Source organism: Heterocephalus glaber, unplaced genomic scaffold, assembly GCF_053883595.1.
Source record: "Heterocephalus glaber isolate CG9 unplaced genomic scaffold, H.glaber_assembly_v1.0 deba00001452, whole genome shotgun sequence".
In the NCBI taxonomy this organism is placed as follows: domain Eukaryota; kingdom Metazoa; phylum Chordata; class Mammalia; order Rodentia; family Bathyergidae; genus Heterocephalus; species Heterocephalus glaber.
Window position 1 is genome coordinate 13,448,303 of NW_028258302.1, and position 12,648 is coordinate 13,460,950.

Here is a 12,648-nt window from a genome sequence, read left to right on the forward strand (position 1 = left end):
ACCCCCACTCTCCCCTTCCTGGGCTAGGACAGAAAATAACTGTGGAAGGTTGCAGGGAGGAGGTGAGGTCTAAACTGAGAGCTGACAGTTGCAGGGATCACCTGGGAAGAGGTGGAGTTAAGAGTCCTGAGGAGAAAGCACAACTGGGAAGAGGAGATGGTGGGCAAGGGCCATCAGGGGGCTATGGTGAGTGTGTAAGACTAGACACTCACAAAACCAGGTGAGGCTAGGCAGGCAGGTGGAGACTCGAGCAAGCCACAGAGCCAGGCAGAAGGGCATAAGCCTGAAAGCAATGGGGAGTCTTCAAAGGGCTTTAAGCCAGCATTTCAAGCATACATTTTAGGAAGATACCAGGCATTATGGAGGGAAGAGGCTAAGCCTTCCTGCAGGTGAAAGATGGCTGAGGACGGAGAGAAGAGGACAGATGAGAGGGACCTGAGAGGGCACAGGGAGAAGAGACATCAGCATGCAGGGAGGGTGGACAGGAGGAGGGAAGGGGGGGGCACAAAGCAGCCCCCTCCAATTCAAGCTAACGGAGTCCTGCATGGAAAGACCACCTCACAGCCCAGGTTAGCTGGTGACAACATGGAAGGATGGTGGCATGCCTCCAACTAGCAGGGTGCCTTCCTGGATTCTCCCTGCCACCAGAGCTAGCTGGGGGCTGCCCACAAGCTCAGCACCCCCACTCCAGCCACTCTTCTGGCTTCCTGCCACGCCCCCTCCCCCAGCCCCAGGGAGAAGATGCACTGCCAGGACAGGTCTTTATTGCCCAACCTGAGGCCGCTGAGCAGCCTCCCCTTCATTCCTGCTGGCCACAACTCCAGTGACTGAAAGGACAAAAGGCTGGAGCACCATGGAACAAGCCACTGCCAGGTAGGCATGACTGATCAACATCACACAGTAGTCCCCTCCAGGGCAGCCCAAGAAGCAAGCAAGGAACAGGGCTGACTCTACCCCAACGAGGAGCACGGTAGGCCTCCCCTCTTCTGCCAAGGGCTTCTGAATTATGCTGGTGATCTGGGTCTAACTAGAAGTGATCTGCCCAAGCTCACACTGGCAAGGAACCTGGAGAACAGAGGCAGAATTTGAACCCAGGTCCCTGCAGCTTCAAATCACAGCCTCTGGAGTTTTGTAACAACCTTCAGACTTGTCTTTTATTCAGTCAGCTAAGCAACCACACACCGTCATTAATAAGGCCTTGAGGAGGAAGAGGAAACCCAGGGGTCAGGAAAGCAAGTGACTCACTCCAGGTCCCATCCCAAACCTCGGTTCCTGACAGGTCCCCGGGCCAGAAGCTGGGGCACTTGGGCCATCTGGAATCTAGATCTAGGCTGCTGGCAGCTGGCGGTTGTGGGAGCGAAGCATACTTGAGGGTTAACTATTGGGGGCGGAGGGAGAAGCAAATCGCTGCAGGGCATTGGGGAGGAGTTGGGGAAGAACGGGGAAGCAGGTTCTCCTCCGGTACCACTCTCTGGTACCAAGAGGTCAAAGCTAAATTTGAGCTAGATGGCTTTGGAGCTCCAAGCGGCCAGAGCGACCTGGAGCCCAGGGAGGTGAGCCCAAGACGCCCCAGCGTCGGAGGGCCGTGAACTCGATCCCGGAGAGGCAGCTGTCTGGGTCCGGCAACCAGGAAGTCTCTCCAGGGGGCCGAGGGGGCCCCGACGCGAGTCTCGGCTCCGGTCCCGCCGGGCGTTTCCCGGTTACTCCGCGCAGGGCGGTGGGAGTCGGGAGAGGGGGAGCCCTGAGAGCAGAGGCCCGGGAGAAGGCCGGTGCGCGTCAGATGGAGGGGCGAGGCCTCAGGGGGGCTGTGAGGCACAGGCGCACGCACGCACAACACACCCCGACACACGGTCCACCGCGTACACCACCTCGGGCACACGAACAGACACAAGCTCTGTATACACACATTAAACACGAGATCACCACCGCCCTCCACCCCAAAAGACTCCAGACGCAGAAACGCACCCAGAAAACGCGATCACATCGCGACAGAGCGCAGGCACACGTACACACTCACACACACGTACGCACACGGCGGGCCTGCCCGGGGCAGAGACCGCACAAAGTTGCGGGACAGACGCAGGAAGCGTCCCGGGGGACCCCGGCGTCCGCGGAGCCTCCGGAGCGCACGGGAGGGGGCGCCTGTCCGCTCCCTGACGCCACAGCCCCGCAGCCCCGCCGCCCGGTGTCCCCCGCGAGCGCCCTGCTGCCCGCCCCGGCCGGCCCGGCGCCCCGCGGCCCAGGCGCCTCCTCGGATCCGCCGCCCGCCAGCGCTGCGCCGAACTTGCGAAACAACAAACAGCCCGACATGTCGGAGTCGGCAGCCGCGAGCGGCCCGGCCTCCTCCCCGCCCGCCTCGCTCCCCAGCCGGGTTCAGTCGAACGCGCCGCCGAGGGGCGCCGCCACGACAACTTATTCCAGCAGGACGCGCCGCACGCGCGCGCGCGCGCGCGCACACACACACACACACACACCGCTGCCCCCTCGGGCCCTGGGCACACTCGGCCCCAGCCCCGGCGCGTACCACACTCACAGCATTCCTGGACACGCAACCAGCGCGCACGGACACACTGGCACACACATCCGCCCAGACACGCTCTCGCACACGCATTCCCTACACACTCGGCATTCACACGGCCCCCGGCAGCGCGCACCACACACCCCGGACACTCCCACACGTACACACCGCGCACACGGCGCACCGGCACACACGTTCCCGACCCATTCCCACGACTGCATACGAACACAGACCTCCCAAGCATACACACCACAGACGCGTTCCCGGGTCCACACTCGGGTGGAATCACACAGCGCTCCCAACACACGCATAAAACAACACAAACCATTCCCAGGCACACAACAAAAAGCACTCTTGGCCTTGGCATACAAAACGTAAAACAAATTCGAACACTAAATAGCAGATACAACTCCGGCCACACAACCAAACTCAGATGCACACACAGCAGATACACAACCTACTTGGCCGCACAAACACTATCCACAAGCAGACACACAAGACAGCGCACATCCAGTGTCGCGATGTACACACACACAACATTCAACTCAATACACTCGCAGACACAATACACACAGCACCTTCTTTTTCCACAAAAAACTACAGACACACAATGTTCGCAGTCACACATCCCGAGCACCCGGCCGCTCACCCTCCACTCAGACACACACTGGGCACGCTCGCGACGTGCAGTCACCCAACACTCGCACTTTCTTCGAGCTACGCCACGGGCCCCGGGGGCTTCCGGGGCAAGCCTGGTCCGCCCGCCGCGCGCTTACCTGCCGGAGTCTCGGTCTCGGGCGCGCAGAGCTGGAAGGTGAGCACCAGGACGAGCGCCTGGGCGCGGGCCATGGCCGGGGCGCCACCGTCTGCCCCGGGGCCCGGCGCGGGAGGGGGAGGCGCTGCCGCCGGAGCCCGTGGAGCCTGAGCCCGAGCGGAGCAGCGCGGCGCAGAGCGGGACTGGCGCCGAGTCCGGAGCGCGAGCCGGAGCAAGCGGGGCGCTGACGTCAGGCCGGGCCCCGGGTTCTGCGGTCTCGCGGCGCCCCCTGCTGGCAGCGGCGCACGAAGTTCCCAGGGTCTCGCCACCCTCCGGCCCCGCCGCGCCCCTCCCCCACCCTGGCACCCCTGCCTGGAAGTCCCTTGGTCTCTGCACGCACTAGGTACCAACATTCTCATTGCCTGTTCCCAGCTCCCGCATAGCGTTCTCAAGGACAGTGACCCAGGGGCACCTCGCCTCTCCTATGATCCTTGAGTTCCACCTTCCTTGGCCTCCCTGAACATGCTGCACTCATACCACCCCCAGGACTGGACGTTCATCTTTTACCAAAGGGGCCTTGAGTCTGGAGACGTTGGCTTTCAGAAAGTTCTCCTTTCCATAGCATAAAATACACCTCCCTCACTAACCCTCCCTGGTCCCACTCTACTCTCTGCTGCACAAGTTGAGTGCATTTGGGCCTCTACCCAGGAGGAGCTTTTGCACTACGATCCACAAACTAGTTTCCATTGCCAGGTCAGTCGAGCCACCTCCTATGTACTTCCCCATCGAACTCACTTCGTCCCCTCCATAACCCTGTTAGACATATATCATTATATTCCCACATGCCATTGAGGAAACTGAGGTACAGAGAGAACGGTGACTTTTCCAAGGTTATGCATTTGTATGGGGCAGCACGGAGATTTGAATCAAGCTCGTGTAGCTTGAATTGAATAGATTCTGAGACCCATTTGGAAACCCACTCATTTCCCGAATACTTACCAGGTACTGATTCATTTATTCAACAATGACAATTGGCCACGTTGGAAATAGAAAACAAACCGAAAAACTCCCTTCCTTCATGGAGCTTATATTCCAGAGAGAAGAGAAGAACAACAATAACAAAAAGCAAACTCTCTGGTGTAAATCCTTTATCACTGTCTCGTATGCCAGAAAATTGAGGGGGAAATGGGGGAGCGGAGATTGTCGCAGCTCTGAACAGAGCAGCTATCATTTGATGGATTCATTACCATCTCCACCTCTAGAAGGGAAGCTCACCTAAGGACTGTCTTAGAGCCCAGTGCCTGGTATCTGGCATGGAGTTGGGCTCACTAAATGTTGGATGGATGGACAAATAATAAATGAATACACATCGACATGGTCTTTGCTTTCATGAAGCTTACACAACAGCAAACAAATAAATGTGTAATTACAATGTGAGATGTGTGCCCTAAAGGAAATGGATGGAGTACTGTGATGAAAAATATGGGAAGAGAGGTTTCCTTAGACAAGGTGGTCCAAGAGGGCTTCTCTGGGAAGTGACATGACTGGAAGTGATATGACTTCTCTGGGAAGTGACAGCCACTGGAGCTGAGACCAAGGAGCCAGCCCCAGGCAAGTCAGCAAGAAGGAACACTGGAGCCAGAGGATACAACCTGTGCAAAGCCAGGAGCTGGTGTGTTAGGAGCAGCAAAGAAGCCAGGGCATCTGGAGTGGAAAGAACATGGAGGAGAGGGGAGCCAGCTGCAGCTGGAAAGGTCAGCAGACTCTCAGGTCTTGCAAGAAACTATAAGCAAGGAAGAAGCTTGGGTTAAACCCTAAGAGCAATGGGAAGCCACTGAAGCATCAACCAGAAGAGCAATAACCTCCAATTATTTCAGTCTCCCAAGAAGTTGGGAATGACATTAGATGGAACCTAGGAGTTCAAGGCATGCATGAGCCCTCTGGTTTCTGCCTCCACTCTCCTTAGGTTCACACTAAGGTTGGGACTCCTAGAAGCTGCCTTAGGACTGGAGGAGGCAGAGCTGAGCATTCCTGGGCTCTTGGTCTTCTCTCTGATGAGCTCCAGGCTGAGATTCAGAAGGGGGCAAAAGACAAGAACCACAGGCAGCAAATTAAACACAGAGTCATAGGGAGGCAGAGGTAAAAGAAGGAAAAAGTGATGAAAAAAGAACAGTGATGAAAAAAGAACTCTGGAGCAAAGACGGGACCATCCAGAAAAAGAAAACTGGTGAACAGAAACAACAGCCAATGATGCTGTTTGCAGAAGACTCTGAGGGGAGCCTCAGGCCAGGAGTTAACTGGTGATCTCACTTTATGGGAGTGGAAACAGGCTCTGAGACCATAAAGCACTTGCCTAAGGTCACAAAGCTAAATGGTGGGCCCAGGACTTGTACCCAGAGCTGATCCATTCCACACTCCTTTGATTCTTGTGCAGGGGGAGGCCACAGAGACTATTTTTTCTTTAAGACCGTAACCTTCTATCATCCTCAAGAGAAGAAGGAAAAAGGAAATTCCTAGTCCTGACTGATCAGTCCAAATCTAGGGAAATGGAGACTGTGCTACAAACAGTTCCAGGCCATGAGGAAATTAAATTACCTGCAACTCATGGAATATTTATGATGCCTTCCCTGTGCCAGGCCTCGTACTGAGTGCCAGTGTCATGGAGATAAACCAAACATCTTGCCTGGAGCCCCACTCTTGTTGGGCGGGGGGGCATATAAATGACCATGAGACAGTGCCCTAAAGGCCATAGCATAGGTCCAGAGAAAACACAAAGGCAGCAGAGGTTGATTCAATAAAATGGTATCTGAACCTGGAATTTCCCTGGTAGGTAAGAAGGGAAGAGCATTTCAGGCAGAAGGATCAGCCTGAATAAAAGCATTAGATAAGGAAGTGCTAGCAAAGGTGGGTATCAGGTGCAGTTGGATCATAGACTGTACACAGTCCAATAGAACATAAAGCTGGAAAGACAGGGTGGGAGTCAAAGTATAAGGACAAGGCCAGGACAATTGGACTCGAACCCCTCAATCAGTGGTTCTCAAACTGCCCCTAGGAGAACCCAGATGGCCTAAAAGTGACTAAAAGTGAGACCTATAATAGGGTTATACAAAGGAACAAAATCCAGCCCTAAGAAGAAAGACTTGCTGAATGATTCTCCAGGCTTCATGGTTAGGCTGCCTAGGGATTCAGAAAAAATTCAGATTTCTACCAATATGGTAGAAATGATTGTGGTAGATGTCACCTAGGGAGTTTTAGAGAGTTATTTTATACCTCCCACTATAAGTAGCCCTCTGTGTCACTGTGAAAATAGGTGAATAGGACTGTGTTTTGTGTGCACATTCATGTGTGTGTGCTCACACAACTGTGGGATCAAGTCTTTCCTCTACCATGGGACACCAACTTTCTTTCATAATAAAAATCAGTACAGACATTTATTGAGCCTGTACTATGAGCCATCTCTAGTGTTTTAAACATGATATTTCTCAAAGAATCTTCACAATAACCCCCTGGTAATAGCTATCAAATGCTTCTATGTGCCAAGCAGTGTGCTAAGTGCTTCAAGTGAGTAATACCTCACTTGACACTCACAACAACCTTGAAACAGATAACTACTAGTACCTCAATCCCCTCTCCTCCTTCCTTCTTTTTTCTGTGCTAGGGATTAAATCCAGGGCCTCATATATGCTAGGAAAACACTTCACCACTGAGCTACACACCAAATTCTATTCCCTTTATTTTAACCATAAGGTAAGGAAGACGCAGAGAAGCCAAATGACTTGTCCAAAATCAAACAGCTGGAAAATGACAGAGGGACTCAAAGCCAGATTTGCCTAAGTCCAGTTCTCACACCTTAATCATCATACTCTGCTGTGCTCTATTCCTCAGAGGAAAGATTCTAGATGGAAGCTTCAGGTCAGTAAAATCCAGCTACTTATCTTTCAAAGCCCTGGCTTTCCGAAAGCCTGTTCTCCGGGCCACTTGCATCGTGATATGCTTGGGAACTTGTACAGATGCACACCCCTGGACCTGTCCCCAGTTCGAATTCAGTGGGTCTCAGATCTACCCCCACGTATTTTCACACACACAGATGATTTCTGAACCAGGGGCTGGTTCCAAAGGCACTTCCTCCAAGCACCCCACCCCCACTCCAGAGCCCCCCTTTTCTTGGGGCTATGGTCTTGCACTCTGGCGTGTGTTAACGGTCAGCTGGGGTCTGTTATGTTCGCATCTTCCCTCCACCAAAAATATGACCTAGCATCTTTGCAAGGTGATATCTTTTACAAAGAATCTGCAGTTTCCCACTTAATCTCTTTCTACACTATGAGCATCTTGAAAAGGCGCCCTGTTGCTTGTGATTTTCTCCTTATATCTGAATACACTTAATATTTTTACAATGTCCATGATAATATTCTTATCACTTGCCCAAACTAAGAAGAGGCAGGACTCAGATTGGAACTTAAATTTTCTAACTCCGAGCCTAGGATCACCGGGAGTTTGAGGCCACCCTCAGCTACACAATGAGTTCAAGGCCAGCCTGAACTACATGGGGGTGGGGGGCGACAAAACATGTCTCCAAAAAACAAAACAAAACAAAAAACTAACTCTAAGCTTACAGTCCTGTTTTCCTACCACCTTACATCTGCTCTACTCAGTATAGGGAAGTAAGGTTTGCCTCCCTGTGTGGCTCCAGGGTAGGGAGGATTAAAGAAAATAGTATTTTAAAGTGCTTGGCACAGTAAGAGCTCAGTAAATGGTGGGAAGGGGAAACGGAGGCCAAGAAAGGGTAAATGACTTCTCCCAAATCAAAGACCAAACCGCAGGCTGCAGACACACCTTTAGACCAGTCTTAGACACTCTATGTCGGGAAAGCGCTTTTGCGGACTCAGAAGTTGCAACTTTCCCAGGTCCCACCCTGGTCCCCCAAGCCTGGCTTCCCACTCGGTCTAGGCAGGCGCCACCGCGCGGGCAGCGGAGGAAGGAGAGAGCCCTTTAAAGAGGCGTGGCCACGCCGTGAGGCGGAGCGGAGATGGAGTAGAGGCACAGGCGCCGGTCGCGGAGAGATGACGTTTCCGAGTACTCCAAATTGTGTAGGCTGCAAGGAGCATGTGGGTCCGCTGCGCGCTGTGGGGGGCGCGAACCCCAGCGCCGCTGCGCCTAGGGCTGCTCGCATCTTGGCAACGCCACTGTCGTGCAGCCTCTTCCTACTCCGCATCCGCCGATCCTTCCCGGGTACGGGCGCTGGTCTATGGGAACCACGGGGATCCAGTCAAGGTTGTCGAGTAAGAGAAGGCGCCGAAACCGGGACGGGGGCTCGGGCTCCTGGAAGGTTTTTAAACGGGCTGTGCCTGGGAAAGGAGGGTCAGGGTCCTAGGAAGAAGACAGAGTAGCAAGACCGAAATTGAAGCACAGGGAGCATTTGGTAGCTTAGAAAGTCCGTGCTTGAGGTAGCTGAAGACCCGAGAGGCACAATTGTAAGAGTACAGCCTGACGTTTATTGATTAGATTTACTGTGTGTCAGCCAATCCTTTGCTTAAGCGAATGTTCAAATGTAATTGTCATAACAATGTTTTGGAGTAGTTACTGGATTCCCATTTTGCAGATGAGAAAACCGAGGCACTCGCTTTCCCAAAGTTACACAGCCAGTGACAGAAAGTCTCCTTACTGACCGACCCATCTCAGTTCTTACCTTATTTTTTAGAGATTTTCAGAACACGTTTACATCCATTTGGAACCTCATTTCTCAGTTAAGTAATAGATTATTGCTTCTATTTTACAGAAAGCAAGTATCGAGCCAAAGTGATACAGCTAATAAGTGATTGAACAAAGACTGGAATAATGACTTATAACTCCTGTCTCATATGAGTTCCTCTCTACTACACCATTTGTGCACCTTGACCTAGTTAAAAAGGGCTCTTCTAGAGCCTTACAGGCCTAAGGTCAAAGACAAGTTCAGCCCTTTTGGTAGCTGGTTGATACTAATCAATATCAAAGTCACTCAATATCTCTGAGCTCTTTACTTTTCTGAGCATGTCCTCCAATTCTGTTGGATCTTAATTCATTATCTTTGCGTGTCGCTGATAAAAACAGTATGTGAATGTCAACCATTAATAAATGTGCACATAAATAACTAGCCATTCAAGAGGGTGGCTGGAGCGGAGCTAAGGCAAAAGCACAGATCCTGGAATCGCAACACCTGGGGCCAAATCTTTGTCCTAACTTTTCCTAGCTATGTATGTTTGGCATGTTACTGAAGTTCTTGGAGCATTGATTTCATCATATTTAAGGTGATTTTTTTTTGGTACTGGGGATCGAAGTCGGGACCTTGCGCCAGTGAGGCAGGCGCCAGAACCACTGAGCTAAATCCCCAGCCCGATTTCATCATATTTAAAATAGAGACATACAGACATAACCCACAAGGCTAAACAGCCAAAAATCACCTCCATACTCCCATTGGTCTCGGCTCTTTAATTCTGTTTGATTGTTTTCCTAGGGATGGACTTATTGTAATGGATTAAATACAGGCTAGATGTTTTGGCAGGTAGAGAAAAGCCTCAGATAAATTAAGGTCTTCCCCTGAGCCTAGCCACATCCACCTTTAGAGCAATTAAAAAGAATATCAAGAAGACACATTATTGGGTATGGTGGCCTATGCCTGTAATCTCAGCACTTGGAAGGGTGAGACAGGAGGATTCCCTGCAGTTCAAGCCCAGCCTGGACCACATAGCAGCCTAGGGCAGCCTAGAATATACAGAGACACCCTGTCTCAAAAATAAACAAACAAGGGCCCCGGGTTTAGCTCAGTGGTTCTGCTGCCTCCCTCGCAAGTGCAAGGCCCCGAGTTCGATACCCAGTACCAAAATAAATAAATAAACAAGCAAAAGACACATCAGTTGGTAAATCCAAACTATTTTGATGATAGATAATAAATCATGTCAGAGAAGACATCTCCTGAGGACTGTGCTACAGTGTGCTGGCAAAGCTCTGTTGCACACATGTCCATTTAGAGGAATGCACCCCAAGCAAGAACACTGTAGTGCCTATCCCACAGGCTTGTATATCTCTGTCTGGTGCTGGACTTGCCACAAACCAGGTGCCCCGTAATGTTAACTGAATCTGATTCTGATTTCATTAGGAAATACATCTTTTATTGAGTTTTACTGTGGTGATGTGGGTGGTCTGAGCAGGTTAAGCAGCGAGTACAGCTTCCTCCTGATTACTCCCTTCTCTTGGAGAGCCAGGGAAACTAGAACAGACCAGTCTGTCTACAGATGCCACTTAGGAGAAAAACCACATCTTGTCTCCTCTAGTAAATTCTCTGATGTTCAAAACATAATACTTCTTTAAAGCACTATATTCAACTTGGCTTCACAGCTCAGTCACCTGTGGCACTGGTAAAAATATTCCTAGGCCCCACACCTGATGTTCTTAGTAGGTCTGGGATGCCCTGGAGCATCTGTGTCTTTTCAATCTGTGCATGTTACCAGGTGACTGCTGCCTGGCTAAGGGTTGAGAACCACTACCCTGTGAATAGTAATTCTCTCTCTCCTAGAAGGGAAGTGCACTTTTCCCTTCTGACCCAGATTCAGGCATCATTGCTTGTTCATGTATGGGCTGAGGCCAGAGACTGGGATTCTCTTAGGAGGTTTAGGGTTACTCCACTGTCACAGAAAGAATCAGGTGTCCTTTACACATCCCAGTGACTGGATGTCTGGATCAGGTTACACCTGTAGGGTCATGGAGCTACCCAGAGTCCAAACAGAGCATTCCCAGACCGGTTTGTGATGCCTGCACTTTAGGCCAGAACCCTGGGAAGAGGAGGGAAGGATGAGGAGCAATCTGCCCGGGCTCAGAGTTTGCAGAGCTTCTCATACTGAGGCCTCCTGTTCCCATGTTAACATTCTGAATGTCCCTGCTTTCCTTCCCTTTGCCCCCTAAGCATTCCAGCTCTTCTAAGCCATATTTCCCTCTCTCTTAGTTTCTTTCCCTTCCTCCTCAGATAAGCCCCCCTAAATAAATACTTGGTGATTTTCATTTAAAAGATTGAACAGCTGATCTAAATAAAATCAGACTGCTCAAGAGAATTACAAACATTCTAGAAATGTCAGAGGTCCTTGTGGCCATTGTCCCTCTGGCAGAGTTCTGTACTCTGCCAGATAGTTCCCATAAACCCTCATGTTCTTCTCTTTTTTTTGTCTCCAAAGGTCCCCTCAGAATTTTGCCATTCTGAGTGTTATGTTGGGCAGAGCTCCCATTTATTGCATACATATTATGTAGTAAGTACAGTATTAGGCTAATTTCTCCACATATATAATGGAATTTTAAAATCACAATAGGAGGTGGGTATGGTGGCACACATCTATAATCCCAGCACTTGGCAGACTAAGCCAGGAGGATCACTATGTGTTTGAGGCCAAGCTGGGCTATATAATGAGTTCAAGGCCAGCCTGAACTATGAAATAAAACTCTGTCTCAGAAATAAATAAATAAATAAAATAAAGGGCCGGGGATTTAGCTCAGTGGTTCCGGCCTCAGCCTTGCAAGCACAAGGTCCCGAGTTCAATTTCCGGTACCAAAATAAATAAAAAGGGCTGGAGGTGTAGCTCAGTGTGAAGGCCCTGAGTTCAATCACCATCACTGAAAAATAACAGTAGGGCCAGGGTATAAATAGTAGAGCCCTTTCCTGGCATATGTGAAGCCCTGGGTTCAGTCCCCAGTGCCAGAAAAAGAAAAAAATCACAATCCAATTTGGTCATGGTTACCTTAGTTTACAAATAAGGAAACTATGGCTCAGGAATATTGAAAGATACTTTCCCAAGATTATACAACTAGGATGGGTCTTTTTGGCTAAAATGCTTAATAGAGACCTTGCCCTGAGGAAACAATGACAGTCATCTCAAGAGTTTGCTCCCCTTTTCAGATCCTGAAGCTTTCGTAAAACAGCATCCTGATCATGGCCCTCACCTGCCTGCTGCTGGTACAAGATAAGACTAAGCTGGAAAACCCTTGGACACATACTCATTGTGTCATAAACCAGATGGAATTTAGGGGAGCAGGTGGTGGCACCCCAGGCTATGGGTATAGTGTGTTCTCACTCTAAGGTACTGTTTATTCTCAGGAGATTTCTTCTTTTACATTTGATGTCAGTGATTAAAACCAAAACTATGTGGGTAAAAAATTATAATTCTTGGAAAAAAAATTTTAGCATTTGGTGCGCTGTTGAGGGCTCTTTTTCATAGTCACAAGTGAAAGGAGCCAGAGCAGAACTCACTAACTTAATAAGTTAGCATTTATTCTTTGAGGGCCTACTAAGTACAAGGCACTGAAAATACAGACACACAATTTGTGATCTTTACCCATAGGAAATCCACAGGAGGGA

General features: G+C 50.4%; 2 protein-coding genes across 14 annotated transcripts in view; one reads left to right on the forward strand and one right to left on the reverse strand.

The window, feature by feature from the left end:
* Ptpru (protein tyrosine phosphatase receptor type U) overlaps positions 1-3,496 on the reverse strand; it is a 78,324-nt gene extending 74,828 nt beyond the window's left edge. For 3 of the 10 annotated variants that reach the window (XM_004850789.4, XM_021263229.2, XM_087215433.1), the window contains exon 1: positions 3,295-3,496. In XM_004850789.4, coding sequence (XP_004850846.1) covers positions 3,295-3,367 — 73 coding nt within the window. In that variant the 5' untranslated portion in view covers positions 3,368-3,496. Of the gene's footprint in view, positions 1-2,533; positions 3,247-3,294 lie in introns of those variants that run through there. The other 7 variants (XM_004850793.4, XM_004850791.4, XM_021263231.2 and 4 more) reach the window with 6 other exon arrangements.
* Positions 3,497-8,284: 4,788 nt separating this feature from the next.
* Positions 8,285-12,648, forward strand: part of Mecr (mitochondrial trans-2-enoyl-CoA reductase) — a 35,078-nt gene continuing 30,714 nt past the window's right edge. For 2 of the 4 annotated variants that reach the window (XM_013074417.3, XM_004850785.4), the window contains exon 1: positions 8,285-8,551. In XM_013074417.3, coding sequence (XP_012929871.1) covers positions 8,376-8,551 — 176 coding nt within the window. In that variant the 5' untranslated portion in view covers positions 8,285-8,375. The remainder of the gene's footprint in view (positions 8,552-12,648) is intronic. The other 2 variants (XM_013074418.3, XM_087215032.1) reach the window with 2 other exon arrangements.